The sequence below is a fragment of the Zosterops lateralis genome (genome assembly GCF_965231275.1).
Source record: "Zosterops lateralis genome assembly, chromosome: 2".
NCBI classification, from domain to species: Eukaryota; Metazoa; Chordata; class Aves; order Passeriformes; family Zosteropidae; genus Zosterops; species Zosterops lateralis.
The window spans coordinates 73,939,775-73,955,413 of record NC_139763.1 but is presented as its reverse complement, the minus strand read 5'-3'; the positions used below and the strand labels follow the sequence as shown (position 1 = coordinate 73,955,413).

At 38.7% G+C, this 15,639-nt stretch overlaps 1 protein-coding gene across 1 annotated transcript in view; it reads left to right on the top strand.

The window, feature by feature from the left end:
• ZC3H12C (zinc finger CCCH-type containing 12C) overlaps positions 1 to 15,639 on the top strand; it is a 43,976-nt gene that overhangs the window by 13,965 nt on the left and 14,372 nt on the right. Inside the window, exon 2 of the mRNA XM_083855719.1 lies at positions 5,379 to 6,145. Coding sequence (XP_083711845.1) covers positions 5,451 to 6,145 — 695 coding nt within the window. The 5' untranslated portion in view covers positions 5,379 to 5,450. The remainder of the gene's footprint in view (positions 1 to 5,378; positions 6,146 to 15,639) is intronic.

Below are 15,639 nucleotides of genomic sequence, written 5' to 3'. Positions count from 1 at the left end.
GACATCGCGGGTCCATCTGTTCGTCCATTCATTGTTCTGCTTGCTTGCCTGAAGTCTGCAGCTGAAATCGTGTTAAGGAGTTGCTTCTGGAACAGCTACGAGAAACCAATGTCTGTGTGTTTTCCAGCCAACGTAAGTATAGGGGCTTCTCTCTGCACAAACGGGATGGTTCACCTTTGGTGTTGCAGCCTTAGCAGTTTGCGTTTGGACAACGAGCTAGCCTGCGTGTCAGCTGGGATGTGCGCACTTGGGGTGTCTCTTGGAAAAAGAGGGAAAGAAAAACAGTTATGTGCTAAGATTAAGTATATTGAAGAGCGTTGATCTCACACAGTGCATTCTATTAAGGAACTTTGAAAAGCATCAGTAATGGTGCTTTTCCCAGAATTCGGAAATGGTAGGCAGTAAGCATCTACAGAATGAATTCTCTAGCCCACTGAGGAGAAGGAGAGGTTTCAACTTTTAAGTTGCAGGTATTTTTACTCTTTTTTTGCAAATAAGGTGTTACTTAAAATGTGACTATTTGAAAAAGCTCTTAAAGAAAAACAAAATTAGACACCTTTTCCATTATACACACCATGGGTGAAATTTACCCATGTGTTTGTGGAAATGGGAAGAGCTCCATTATGGGCTATGTGAAGATACTGTAATGTACAATTGAGCATTAGGGTGCTCTCAGATAGGAATGCCTTACAGTCAAAGGTTTTGAGTTTTGAAAACCAGTTATCAGTGTGTCAGATCTAGCCTAGTTGTTTTTATAAAGTTTCTAATCTGTTTTATGTTTTGAGTTCAGATGTTAGGCTGAAGAGCAAGCACTCTCTTCTCCATGAGCCTGTGTTCCAAGGATCCTGTAAAAAAAAAAAAAAGTCCAAAACAAAGACCTTCATATATCAGTTGAGAGGGAAAGAGAGCATATAAAAGGGTTAAAAAGAGGTTTGCATTTCTACCACATGCCCTATTGTGTGAACATATGCATGAGTCTATTGAAAGTTTTCAGAAGATGGGCAGGCCACCAGTTGCTGGTCTCCTGCAGTTCCAGTAGACATCTGTTGCCCCAGAGCATTAACCAATCTGTTCAATGGGACATCCCTCCTTTGTTGGATAGAATGATGCAGACAACAGCACTCACTCAAATACAATGGTAATTAAATACATAGAAACTACAGCAGTAGGTATTTATTACATATTCATTATTTTATTTGCATTGTTGCAGTATCTTTATCATTTGGATAACAGATACGTTCTTCTTTTTTCTGATCAACTCTGCACTTCTGCTTGTGACAAGCAGTGAGTGTTTCAACAAAATTATTTCAATATTTTCCATTTTGTGTTTAGAAGACTTAGAAAAAGTCTACCTGTGTGAAAACATGTTGAGCTATTTCCTTGTAGCGTGTATCTTCAGAAACTTGTTGATGGTCTTTTGAGAATACACATTTTGTGTTATACTCTGCCACACGACACTACTTTACTCTGTTATTTTCCTCTGTGAACTAAATTTGCATTAAATTACTTCTTTTGTGCTCAACTGTAAGTGGAAAATATTCTGAATACACAGTAAAAGATTAGGTGATCTACTTGCCCACATCACTTTGAGAAATATTTCTGTTTTGTGTGGAGGTGAACCGATGGGCTGATTGTTGTTAATGGTTAGTGGAAAACAGTGGCAACTTCTAAGAAATGATAAAAGATTATACTTCTGCAATGAAGTGCCCATCTGAATTATTATATTTATGCTTGATAAATGTATGTACAATACTTTAAGCCTTTAACAGTGAACACAGTTTGAGATCCTGTAGTTTCAAACAGGCTACAGTTTAAAACTCACAGGTATCATACAGGTATGTCTAGATTGGGAGTTACCCATTTTATTAATATTTTCACAAATACAAATTATTTTAGTGAGCTGTGGTGAGTATAGCCAAAAGGTGATGACTTTCATGACTGGAATTTTTTGGATGATATTTTTTGGTTATCTCTCATTTGAGTCAGAATTCATAGTAGATGCTTTTCTTAGCTATATTGCATTGTATCAGTCAGCATATTTTAAAACCATATGTGTGTGATAAAAGCTCCTTGTAAATAAAGGAGTTCTTAGCTGATGTTGCTCCTTAGATAAATGTGACCTTTTCTGGAGCTTCATTGTCCTATATATAGGTACACTAGTTTTTATTTGGAATACGAATTCATTCAAATTGACTGCCTGGCATGTTGCTCGTCATTAACCAAACCAAGACAAAATAATCAGCAGCATTCAACAGAGACATCTGATTTTCATGGTTCTAGTCAATGAATCTCATAAAGAACATCATGATGGGAGCTCCAAAGTGTAATGTTTCTAAGACACGCTGCTGATCACAAGTACAATATACGAAGTTCCCAGGCATTGTGAAAATTTGTCTGAAAATAAATGCAATTTGCATGCAGGGTTTAGGCCAAATGCCAGGAATAGTACTATTTATGTGTACTACTTACGCAAAACTGTTTCAGAAATATTTAGGTTAGGATTTACAGTACAAATACAATTATAACTACCCTTTTAAAGCAATAGTGTAATGACTATATATTATCTGTGGGAGATGTTAAAGCTGCTGCTTTCATTATTAAGTTCTTTAAATAGTTTCTGAAAAACAGTAGAGCTCTTTGCAAAACAAGCAATTATATATTGGAGCATGATGGAGATTGACAGGAGAATTAAAGCAGTTAGATGTGAGGCTGATTATGTATATATTCCTAACAATGGACCAAGCTCAGGCTGCGGTCATTTTTCATATGCAGTTGATGTGCAAATCATCTAAAATACGTTTCATATAATGGCTGATCTTCAGACACATTCATATGCTAGTGCCTTCTTTGAATCCCATAACACTGGAGGGTGTTATGATTGTAGTTGCGGTAAAGCGCTTAAACTTCAAGAAAGGAGTGATTGGAAAATGACTTGAGTATTATTTTAACTAACAAACACTAAAAGAAAAAAAAGTCCTCTTTCTAATCTATGCACTTCAGGCTTTCGATATTTGATGCTGTTAATCTACATATTCTTCTTCCCCCCCTCCAAAAACACCCTCCCTTCACTTTTAGTTCAATACTAAAATGACATTTCACAGTACACGGATTTAGGCAGTGACCCATTATCTCCCTGTATTCTGCTGCAGCGGTACATGAGCCAGCTCAACTTTTCAGTCCAGCTTAAAAGTATTGCCCATTAACTAGACTTCCTCGAGTCAGAGCAGATTGTGGGGTTGGTGGAACAATGATGTCGGGGCTTCCAGATTGGTTTGGCAGCTGCATTGTTCTCCGAGGGGAAACCAGACGCACTTAAGTCCCGCTCTCTTTCATGGGCTTTTGTTCATACCAAATTATTCTTTGGCTGTGCTAGTATTCATGATGGTATGTTAAAGGAGCGCATCCTAGCAACTAGAGGCTGGTTGCTAAGCAGCCTGGCTTCCAATAGGGGCTGCTTGTTTGCGATTTGTTTTAATTTGTATGTGTATGTGTGTGTGTGTTGCTTCTGTGAAGGCCACAGTGTTGGTTTTTTAACTGTATCTTTTTATTGGAATATTGTGATTTGTTACTACCTCTGTGCTATCAAGTGTATTATCTTAGTTAATAAATCACCATGTGAAAAGGTCCATTTCCTAAATTCTTGTTGTGTTTAATCTGTGGGTTGCTTAAAATCCTAAAGCTTTGAGTTAGGAGAAGGCAATATGCATTAATACACTGCCTGAGAATTACAGCCCTACTGCCTTCTAGCAAGATAAGATCTAAATAAAACTTTGGTTTTTTCCATATCAGTCTTGCTGGGATTAAGATGTTGGAGATGAAAGCACTGATGATAGATAAGATTTATTTATGTTAACTAGAAATGTTTAGGTAAAGTAAGATTTAGTGCCCTGTAACCAGAACGCTCTACCACAATGGTGATGTCTTGGCACTCCTTCCCTATAGAATCTACTTCTACTGAACCATGGATTGGATTATTTGTTTGATTCTGTCTAATCTTAAGCCTGGATGAAATTCTGTGGTGTACACTCTCAAATCTTCATCACAAGAAGCGGAAAGTACACTGTATTTTAAAAATACTGCATCGATCCTAAATGCTCACCTGTAAGGGGATGGGAGAGTTAATCTGTTTGCTGACAGAAATTTGAAGTTCAAGTGAAGTCCTTTGTCTCTATATGTTGCTTTATATTCTGCCTTACAAGATGGAAGTCTGAAAGAACTCTTTGTTTCATAGTCTTTCCTTAATTTAAATTCTTCTTTTTCATGGTAACCTTGCATTACAATTGGTCCATATGGTCCATTTTTATTTTATGAGAAATAATTTATGTTTTATTTTCTTTATTGAAGCAGTTAGCAAAGATTCCTGTTTAAAAGAACAAACTAAGGCAAAGAGGTAGCAATCTGCCTTTCAGTGTAGGTTGTTGAAATGATGTTTGTGGTGAAATGGGTAACTAACTTCTGTATAACTACTGTTATGCAAAATTTCTCAAGAAAATTCAATATGGCAAATACAGGAACTCTAGAAAACTGCAACATCTTTTCTTCCATTCTTCCTAAATGGCTCATATCTATACATGTAGAGTTTTGATTTATCAAAAGGCTCGCACAAATCTAGTGCAGGAGCTGAAATCAGCTTTTAATTTTGTTGCCTTATTGGCTTGATGAATGGTCTGTTGGAATTAGTGCAAAGACTTCCATTGGCTTTATTGGCCATTAGATCAATCCATGTCCCTAAATGCTGTATGTGTGAGTAATACAACACTCTGTTGAGAGCAATTAGTCTTTCTTGATTTAATTATCACTTTATAAGGGAATTCAGAAATAGTTTGAGTGTATTCAGTTGAACTGGTAGTGTCTTTCAGGGCCAATAAGTTTTTATTTAATCATGTTTTCTGTTACTAATAAGCCAGAGAATCTAACACTATGCTAATTTCTTTCTTTTCTGTTAAATACTGTAAGGTATTTGGTTTGAAAACCTTTTCTAATGTATTTTATAGTCACTTTTTTTTCATTGTTACAACATAGCCTTATGCTAGAAGAAATATCTCATTGTTTTTAAATAATGACTGTACTCCTGTCTCTGCATTACAGTAGATAAACTTGGAGTCTTTGGTTTTGTATTCTTTCATAAATTCATTTCTAGAAATGTATAAGTAAAAACATTTGATACATTCAGAAGACAGGTGGTTAGTTATTTATCCACTTAGCTACAGATATTCCTTAGGAAGAGTTTTTCCCACAAAAAGCTTTCCATGTTTAAAAAAAGAAAAAAGTTTGGTTTCTCTGCTGCAAGAGAATAAATGCAGTTCTGAGGAAGCAGCAAGAAAATGGAAAACAAGTAATGCGTGTAACCAGTTGCAACATTTTTGTTTTCTCTTTAGGAATACGGAACACTTTATATTCAGGAATACAAGAAAAACAGCAAAGTGGAGTCAAGTACATGCAGCAGCTTCATGGGCTTGAAGGATCATCTGGGGCATGACTTAGGCCACCTTTATGTGGGGAGCACTGGCACACAAATAAATGCAATTGTACCTTGGTCGATGGCGGAGAAGCCAACGATGGATAAGGTTAATTCTAGGAAAGAAGACAGAGAAAAGGAGGCATCTGAAGAGACTTCTGGAAGCTCCAGCTGTGACTCTGAAGAAAGCACAAATTCTGATAATGATTCAGAGAGACTGAATAATTCTGCATCAGAGTCACATTTATTGCCTAAGACTCACCGACAGTTGTGCCGATCTCCTTGCTTAGAGCCTCATATATTAAAAAGAAATGAAATCTTGCAAGACTTTAGGATAGAAGAGGCTCAGATAGTACCTAAGGAAGTCAAAAAGCCTCCTGATGTGGTGAAAGAATATCAAACCAAACTGGAGTTTGCACTTAAGTTGGGTTACTCTGAAGAGCAGGTTCAACTTGTACTAAATAAACTTGGTACTGATGCTTTAATAAATGATATTTTGGGAGAACTTGTCAAACTTGGGAATAAAACTGAGACTGATCAGACTGTAACTAATGCTAACACTAGTGTAATGCGTGAAGCGTCTTCCATAGAGTCTCAGAGGTCAGAGTCTCCACTGCAGGAGGATGTGACAGAGGATGGAGACAACTTGAGGCCAATAGTTATTGATGGCAGCAATGTTGCAATGAGGTATGTGACCATGAAGGTTTTGCTTTTCTATTTAAATGGAAACAGAAGGGTCTTGCCCATCAGTTCAAGCACTGATTTTTGGCGTGACTGCCTTACACTGTATGCAGGGTCATTTGTAAGTGTCTTTGTCAATGATGCAGTGTGCTGATACTGTAATCAGGCAAGTCTGTAGGACTTTAGTGGTGTACTACTCTCTGTTAGAACAACTAGAGGTTAATGCCAATATCCCTTTGTAGGCAGATACCAAATCTCTCCTTCTCATTCCCACTCTAGTTCTTAATTTTTGGTAGTCACCATTGCTACAGGCAATTGCTGGATGGTGTTACATACAGAAAGTTACAGCATATGTAAGATTCCTTAAGATGATAAAATAGTGATATAGAATTAAGCAGCTTAAGGGATATTTCTTAGTCAGCTAATCTGTGGGAACTGATCTTCCTATAACATTGGTCTTGGTTATCAGTTTTGGAGTTAGGTTTTATTGCCAGTAATTGTTGAGATCAGTGTGTGAAAGATGATTTTCACTGATGTGCCCATGGATAGCACATTTATCTACAGCATTCACCAATCCTGACCCAGTCACCTGGGTGCATTACAAGAGACTTGCCTCTGAAGGCAAGAAGTTAATGCTTCATTGGTGATTAAAAGAGAGAAGGAAATGGTAGTGAGACATTCTGAGAGATTAGATTTTTATGGCAATATAAATGATTAAATGATCAATTGATTGGTAACTGTTTCAGTAAGTCATAAGGATTATCTGATTGCTAACAGCAGATTTTAGGAGGTCAGTTTTAGTTTTCTGACAACTTGATGTGGTTTTCATTAGCTTAGGAATAAAATTTAATGCAAGACTTTCCTGGGCTAAAAAAACTCCTGGCATTTCCATGGGATTTTTTTTTTACCTTCTAATTAAGTCAATTCCCTTAAAATGAAGCTTTTTAATATTAAATATACCACTTATTTATGCCAATATGATGAGGTTTGGTGTTTTTTTAAGTAGAGAAGTTAGCACATAAGGCTAGGATATTACTTTTTAAATGTGGTATATTCCTGTGAGTTCTGTCTGCTGGATGTGTCATTCCTTATCTCTTAGTTCAACTTGAGCTGTAGAGGAGGCATGTCCAATTGAACAAACATGATTGTGGCACTCAACCAAGAAGTTATCCAGAGACTTCTAAAATGGGTTTTTCTTGTACGCCGCATTAATCCAAAATGGTTGTGTGTTAGCTAGTTAGCATGGCTCAGACTTGGTGGGTGGATTTAGGTTCAACTTCTCCTACAAACTGTACTGAACACATTGCAAAATTAGCTCCAGATCTGTCATTTTTCCTTAATGTTTATCCAGCTATTAGCATAAATATTTAGGATCTGCCTTCCTATGTTCAATTTACTTTCTTGACCACCTGCATCAGATGAACCATCTATGAATGTATGTGATGCAAGCTGCAGGGCCTTAGAACAGATTAAATCTATAATAGAATTGTTGTTCTGTATCCAAGAATCAAATGAACAGGTTTTTACTTGTTTTGTACCAAATGTAATCACAGAATCATTCTATTTGGAAGTGCCTTTGGGGATCCCTGCACAGAGCCACGTCATTTCAGGGCCATGTCCAGTTGGGTTTCAGATGTCTCTAAGGAGATGGAGACTCAGCATATTCTCTGGGCCAGTGTTTGAATGCTCTTATTTTAAGAAAGGTTCATTATTTTATGTTTAAGGAACATTTTCTCAAAATATTCTGTTTTGTGCCCATTGCCTCTTCTTCTGTCAGTGGACATCAATAAGAAATCAGTTTCTGTTCCCTTTATTTCTTCCCATCGGGTATTTAGACACATGGATAAGATCTTCTCAAGCCTTCTCCTCTCTAGGCTACACAGTCCCAGATCTCTCAGCCCCTCCTCCTTGTATGAAGGGTGCTCCAGTCCCTTGATTAATTTTATTGTGCTTCACTGGTCTTTCTCCAGTATTGTCTGTATCTGTCTTACATGAGGGAGCTCAGGACTGAGCCCAGCACTCCAGGTGTGTGAGTAGAGAAGGATCCCTCCCTCGACCTGCTGGCAGCATTTTTCCTAATGGAGCCCAGGAGACTGTTGGCCTTCTGTGCTGCTAATGCACATTGGTGCCTCATGATCAGGTTGGTGTTCACCAGAACCCCGCTGCCCTTCCCTTCAGAGTTGCTTTCCAGGTGATCAGCCCCCAGCCAGTACTGATGATTAGTGTTAGACCTCTGCAGCTGCAGAATTGGCATTTCCCTCTGTTGAATTTGCCGGGGTACGTGTTGGCCCATTGCTCCACGCTGACCAGGGTCCCTCTGAATAAGAGTACACCCATCTGGTGGTCTCCTCTCAGCTGAGCATCCTCTGCAGACTTGCCGAGAGTGGACTCTGTTCTGTTACCTAGGTCATTATGAAGACATTAAGCAATGCATTCCCCTGTGTCAGTCCCTGGAGTACACAGATACTGACTGACTTTCTGCTGGACTTTATGCCACTAATCACCTTTGAGTGCAGCAGTTCAGTCAGATTTCAGTCCATCTCTGCCTTATAACGTTGCTTCTACTTCCCTAGTTTGTCAGTGAGACTGTGATAAGAGAAGGCTGTTACAAGAACAAAGCTGTCAGAAACTTAGTTAAAGCTACAATAGTGTGTCCACTGCTCTCCTCATCCACTGAACAAGTCGTCTCACCATAAAAGGCTATAAGGCTGCTCAAGCATATTTCTTCTTCATAAATCCATGCTGACTGTTCCCAGTCACCTTCATCCAGTCTACATACAGAAATGGTTTGCAGGACGATTTGCCCCATCAAGTTTGCAGGGATCAGGGTGAGGCTGACCAGCTCATAGGCCCGTGAATTATCCTTCTTGCGCCCCTTTAAAAAGGGATATTTGGCCTTTTCTAGGCATTAGGAACATCCTCAGTCACCACAACCTTTCAAAAATTGCCAAGAGAGGCCTTACAATGTTATTAGCCAGCTCCCTTAACACCCACCAGGGCCCAGCAGCCTGGCAATATTCTGTTTCAGTGTTCCCAAAAGTTGGCTGAGGGAAAGTTCTGAGCCTGTTACCTTTGCCCAGCTTCCTGCATATTGCTTTAGGCCAGTCTTGAGCTTGGCATAGGTGACCTTGAAAAATACACCAGTCTCTCCTGTGCACTCTTCTCTGTATGGGATTCTGCTCAGTAGGCCAAAATTTGCTCTCCTGAATTCTGATCTCGTAATCCTGCTTTTTGTCTTGTTCTTTATTCATAGAAACTGGCTCTCACGTCACTGCAGCAAAGGCTGCCCCTGACTTTCCCATCTCAGTCTCCTTCTCCCTCATTTCTAAGTATGAGGCCCAGCTGGTTAGGTGCTCAGTCACCCGTGTTAAGAAGTTACCGCAAAAGCACTCCAGAAACTTCCTGGATTGCTGATGCCTTGCTGTGCCCGTCAGAACAAAAGCATCTTTGCCAACTGGCTGGTTGGTCCAGTGCATCCCACCTTTTTCTAGAAATCAGTCCTAGATTAGGAAAGCCAGTCCTGTGTAAAAGATGAGTCTCAGCTGCTGATGCCAGTTGTTTGCCCATAGGATCTGTCCTATCCGCTTCAAGAAAATAGGTTTTAGTAACTAAGCACTTCAAATACTGGAAAGATTTCAGCTTTTACGTGCAAGAGAAACAGGAGTTCACTTGCAGTTCAATATTCTTAAGATTTCTGTATGTAAATGTCCAGGGTCCTGTTATGGGTACCTATAAATTGTCACAGTTTTATCTTTCCTCTTTGCTGTTCCAAGCTGTGGCCAATGAGTTGACTCTGGAATTGCTAAAGGGAAATGGGCCTGTACCCCTAAGCAAGACTGTAGATAGTCTTTTGAGAGGTGTTCTAGGAAGCTTTCTCACATTATCACAGGAATGGTTTAACTGTGATATATATTCTTACTCCCATGTTGTTGTAATGCACATACCTGATGATACCATTTACTATCAGAATTATTCTAGATAAGAGCTACTAATTTTCATTTAAAGGATGTATTTGATGGAGAGGGAAAGTTTTAGGGAGAAGATTAAGGTGACTGATGTCAAATAATTCAGGTAGGATGAGATGGCTGTCCTCTTCTGGAAGCATCAAACACTGTGCTACCCTGTGTCTCCATTCCATGACTATTAAGGATGTAGTTTCACAAAACATCCAGTGAGTGATTTACTTTTAAGCTTGCCTCTATGCCACTGCCAGGAATGCTTTCCTATCTGCATGTCATCTAGTGACTGGGTGGCTGCAAAATGAGTTGATTCACCTTCCTAATTCAGAGAGTGGAGGCAATCAGAAAGGATTACTTTTCCATTAGACATGTAAACATAACCTGATGTTTTTGTCATTGCGAGGACAACTCGGTCCAACACAAAGGAGGAAGGATATGTCTGATTATGTGACTGGATGTTCATATTTGTGGAACTGGTTGCATCTAATGAAGATGGATTCATTAATTCTTTTAGAGCAGCACAGAACAACTTACTTGGCAGAACAACTTGGGTCAGAACAACTTATTCTGGCAAGCCAGAGCCCACATGTATACCAGTCTAGTCTGGTGACTCTTCCTGTTACAGACAAGCTGCTTTAGCAAACTGTAGATTCAGAAAAGCCCAACACTCAATTTTTCTGCCTTTTGGTAACATTTGGAAGGCTTTCCTTAAATTTTCATATGATATGCTTGTCATTTGTACCTTAAACTGTAAATGAGTCATCAACTGTAAATGAGGCATCTTGTGTATATGGTCTAAATAATATGAATTGGCTGAAGTTTCAAAACACCCTCTTTCAACTGAATGACAGAAAGGAGGCTTTTGCAAACTATAACTTGAAAAATTGCTATTTAGCATCTATAGGATACTTCAGATCTGGTCGTGTTTTGTTATTCTACCTTTCTTGGTGTTGACCTAATCCTTTTCAAGAAGAGGAAGGATGCCCACAGTTTAAGCCTTAAACATCAAGGGGTTTTTTGTTAGAATGCTCGTATAGATGAGACTGTGTATATAAACTTAAAATCAGAGCTGAACAGCAAATTAGATAATCCCCTAGAGCTATTGTGGACCTTGATAGACCCTTCCCACAGCAGGGAGTGGGGCTGAATTAAGTGATATGACCCAGAATTCAGTCATGCCATACCTGAGCAGTGACCTATGTCAGTTTTCCAGAGAACTATGTAGTTCTAACTCTGCTTCATAAGGTGAGTTGGGTGTTTTGCATGTAGATAATAATATTGTAAAGCAAAATCTTCATTTAGAACATTGATCCATGGGAGTGAGAGAGGCATTTATCCTCCATAAAAATGCACTCAGGACCTTATTTTAGTGTAAGTTGCACTTGATACTAGTTCTGTATCCTTCCTTGTGTGGTAAGATTCTAGCTACCTTAAATTTTCCTTTTACATAATTGAAGTAAGCAAAAGAAGGTGATCTCTATCCCTCTAACAACAGCATATTGTCAGCTCTTTGTCATCACTGTCATCCCTTCATCTATCTGCTCTCCGGGGAGTTCTTGGACCTGCCCTTTCATGCATTCCCAGCTTCTTCAGCTGAGCCTCCCTAGTTTGGGATCAAGGAGGGAAAGTCCTGTTTCTCCATGAAGCAACAGAGACAAGGTTTTAAGGTTCTGTTTTGACCCTTTAAGACTTCCTTTACTGCTAAGATTGAGAACAAAGGAGTTCCTTCTGAAGAGAGAAATATATGGCAGCATTTTCACACAGTCCTTTGCCTTTGCTTGTCTTTTTCAAAGATAAGATTGAGATGTTGAAAATGGCCTAAAACTGGTTATTGTTGTGATACTTTTCTTTGCTGGAATCAAAGTAAGAGTTTTACCACCAAGAAATAAGGAATAAAGAACAAAGTTGTTAGTAACAAAGAAGTGAGAAAATTATAGCCATTTTATTAATTTGCTTCTGTTCCATATTAGTTTTCCCTAGGTACCCTGGGTGCCTTCAGACTTTCTTTGCTGACTGTGAAAGAATGTTTCAAATATATATAAAACTTTATTCTGAAAACTAAGGAAAACACAGCATGAGATAAATAGTGTACTAATTTTTGTTTGGGAAGAGGAAGCTGCTGATTTGAGGAGTTGGTTTTTAGTTAAATACATTCCCACTTCTAAAACAGGTATTTTACGTTTTCTTACGGCTTTTGTGCCCAGCCGTCCCACCAGCTGTGGATGTTGTAGGTGCTTGGTGGCACCAGAAACATACACCCAGGCCTGACAGTCGTGGGCAGAGCCCCCAGTGCCATTCAGGAGTGGCATTCAGCTGGAGGAAGTGTCACTTGGGTACCTGACCAGTGTTAGACACCTCTGTGCAGGCATCTGAGCCTTGGTCCAATGTGTTAACCCTGAGGCAGGTCATTTGGCTGTAGTAAAAGGTTCACTGATATCCTGCCTACATAAGAAGGTTCTCCACAACTGGATGTTGTGTCAGCCAAAGGATGGCTCAGTTGTCTTACCTATGCCATGTGGAGTTTTCATGTGACAATTTAATTGTTCATTTATTTTAACAAACTAACAGTGTGGCTACATTAGCTTGTCCTCAGATTGTGTTGCTGAGTTTGGGAGACATGGTTGTATCTTGGTACCTTGATTGAGACATTCATCTTTCAGTAGCACTATCTGTCTATTTTTTATTTTTTTTTTTTAGTTTCTTTTGAGAAGACCCTTTAAGGAATAGATAAAAATTTTTCCAGCAACTAGCAATCACATGGAGAGGAGCTTGTCACTTTGTCAGCTTTGAGTGTAGCTTCTCACTGGCTGTTTTGACTTCAAGTGCTGAGTGTGTGGCTTGTGCTCAGACCCACTGCACTTGTGGCTGGAGACAGCACCTGCTGTGCTTGCAGAGTGCTCCAGCACTGGAGGCCCTACAGGCAAAAGGTGTCTTGAAATATGTGACAGCTTCCAAGGCTTTTTTCTTTAAAACACCTTGAAGCATTGAAATAATTCGGGCTAATGGAAAAAAAAAAAACATTTGACACCTGTTCTGTCTACTTCATGTCAGCACCAAAATATGCATATATAGAGGGAACAAATGCAGGGCTGATAGAAGGTTTGAGTTAATGAAAAATGGCTTGGGATAAGTGATTTCTGTGATTAGGAAATTAGTAGGGCTTCAAAATAAGTAATTAAAAGGGGCTGAGGCTAGTTACAAAACTGGGCTGCCAGGGCTATGAGTCACTGATATGATACAGGGTGGAAATTCTTCTCTGTCTGTGCTATGGACTGAACGCTCTTCATCCCATGATATGATGGAAGAAAATAGTTTGGTAACTCTGTAAGAACTCGTAGTGGGCAGGTATCTGTCTTAGTTTTATTCTTGCTTTTAGTCAATATGCTTTTCCATCATAAGTGTGTGGATGTGTCCAGATTTCAGTTGTATAAAAACCTGTATGCAACAGATATTGCAGACCTTGCCTCTTATTATCACAATGTATGTGTTTCCTGTAGCTTTCAGAATCTGAGTGTTGGTTTGGATATTGTATTAGACCACACTAGAAGTCTTGCAAGTATTCTAAAGAGTCTTTTAAATGTGTGTACCAAGTCTTTCCAGGACAGTCAATAGAAAATCTAATCTGGAGTCTGGAAAGGTAACAGAGAAAATGAAAAGTGTTCTTATCAGAAGTTTTACACTTCTTACTGATTCTCCTAGCTTAAAAAATGCTTGATTGATGTTTTTTGTCAGGAAACATGCTACTTTATTTTCTTTCATTTAAAAACAAAACTACAACTATCAACAGACCAAATATAAAACTGGTGGTAAAAACAATCATTCATACATGATACGAAAAAGAAATAGATACTTCTAAATGAATATATTTTATCTTTCAGCCGATAGTGGTAGATGAAACACAGTCAGCAAACAAAAACAGTACTATAAACCAGTATCTCATTCAGGGCTGCAGCTGTCAACCCAACTGGTCTGAGCTTTCTCATATTCCCAATAACTGGAAAGATTTTTTAAAGGAAGTTTCTTGACAAAGAGGTACAAACATTTCTTATCTTTTTCACAACTAAGAAGGAAAAGAAGTCAGCAGCAGTAGCGTGATTTCAGTCATTTCACCATATGACGTATCATAAAGCTGATGAAGCAGAAAGATACAAAATGAAGAGCATCAAATCTGCATAAAAACAAAACAAAAGAACAAATTTTGATTGCACATCTTTCACAGAATTTCTCACTAATGATTTAAATTCCTTGGAATTTGTATCCGCTCAGATCTGAGCTTAGGCATGTGTCTGAAAAGGAGCAGAAAAAAGAGTGAAGATTTATACAAGTTATAAATTCACTTGCTCAGCAGTGCAGAATAACTGGTATGCATTGTAATGCATTCCCCACTTCTGCTTCATACAGTTTAAGTATATTTAAAACTTGTATTCTGGATGGAAGAATTTAATAGTCTGTACTAGGCAATAGAAAACTAAGGAGCTGAACTGCCTGGTCCTCCCTCTGCCTTTAAAAGCATGGCTTGAACTACAGCCTGATGGAAAGCAATAGCCAAGGGTGTCCAGTTTTTTTCCAAGAGTCCAGGATTTTTTTTCCTGAAAATATTACTCAGAGTTGCAGAAAGAAACATAGTGCTGCTAAACTGTAGTCTAAGACACCACTTTTTCACTGTCAGATGTGAAAAGTGGATTTATCCTCTTGAAACCATGGAGATTGTGTAGAGTAATCATAGTACAGTGATTCCACTGGAATTTAATAGCTGGAATAAGATCTTTCTGACTGTTTTAAAATGGAATACAATTTGTTTATGGTTGCAGCCTGCTGATAGCATGAGCAGTAACCTCTTGTCTCAGGCTTTACAAAGGAGGCCTTATGGCTGCTCCCTGGGCATTGAATGTGCACCGAGTGTCCCAATCTTGTGTCGTTGAGGGAAGATGGAATTAGACCATGGATGAAATTCTGTTGGCCATTGTTGTTATGTGTTATGTGCATTTGCACTTAAAGTGTGTCACATCTGTGTGTGGTTTGGTTTCCCATTCCTGATAAGTTTTGAAATACACAGACGTACTACTTTTGCAGCCAAACAAGCATAAGAATAGTTGTATAGTATAAAACAATGCCTAGAAAAAAATACTGTCTGTGTTTTGTTATTACAGTGTTATGATGTAATACTATATTGTGTGATATGATCATAGAAAACAGGGAATGCATTACTGCAGAGGCCTATAACTGCAACTGAGTAGGATATTGAGGTACACAGTTACATTGTTCCTGACAGTGTTCCTAGTGCAGCCCTAAAGGCACAGAAGATGGGCTTAAACTATCCTTTGAGTACCCCATGCCAGCTAAAATCTACAAGTTTTGATCATTATGGCTGGCAACAACTGCAATATGAGCCTATATGCTTATGTTTGCAGGTAGTGTCTCCAGTTTCATTAGAAGAGGAAGTAGGACACTTCCTCACTTAAATCCAGTTAATGGTAGTGGGCTCTTCTTTTTCTTTTTCCTTTTCTTTTTTTTTTCCCTTTTGTTTGGGATCTGTGACCT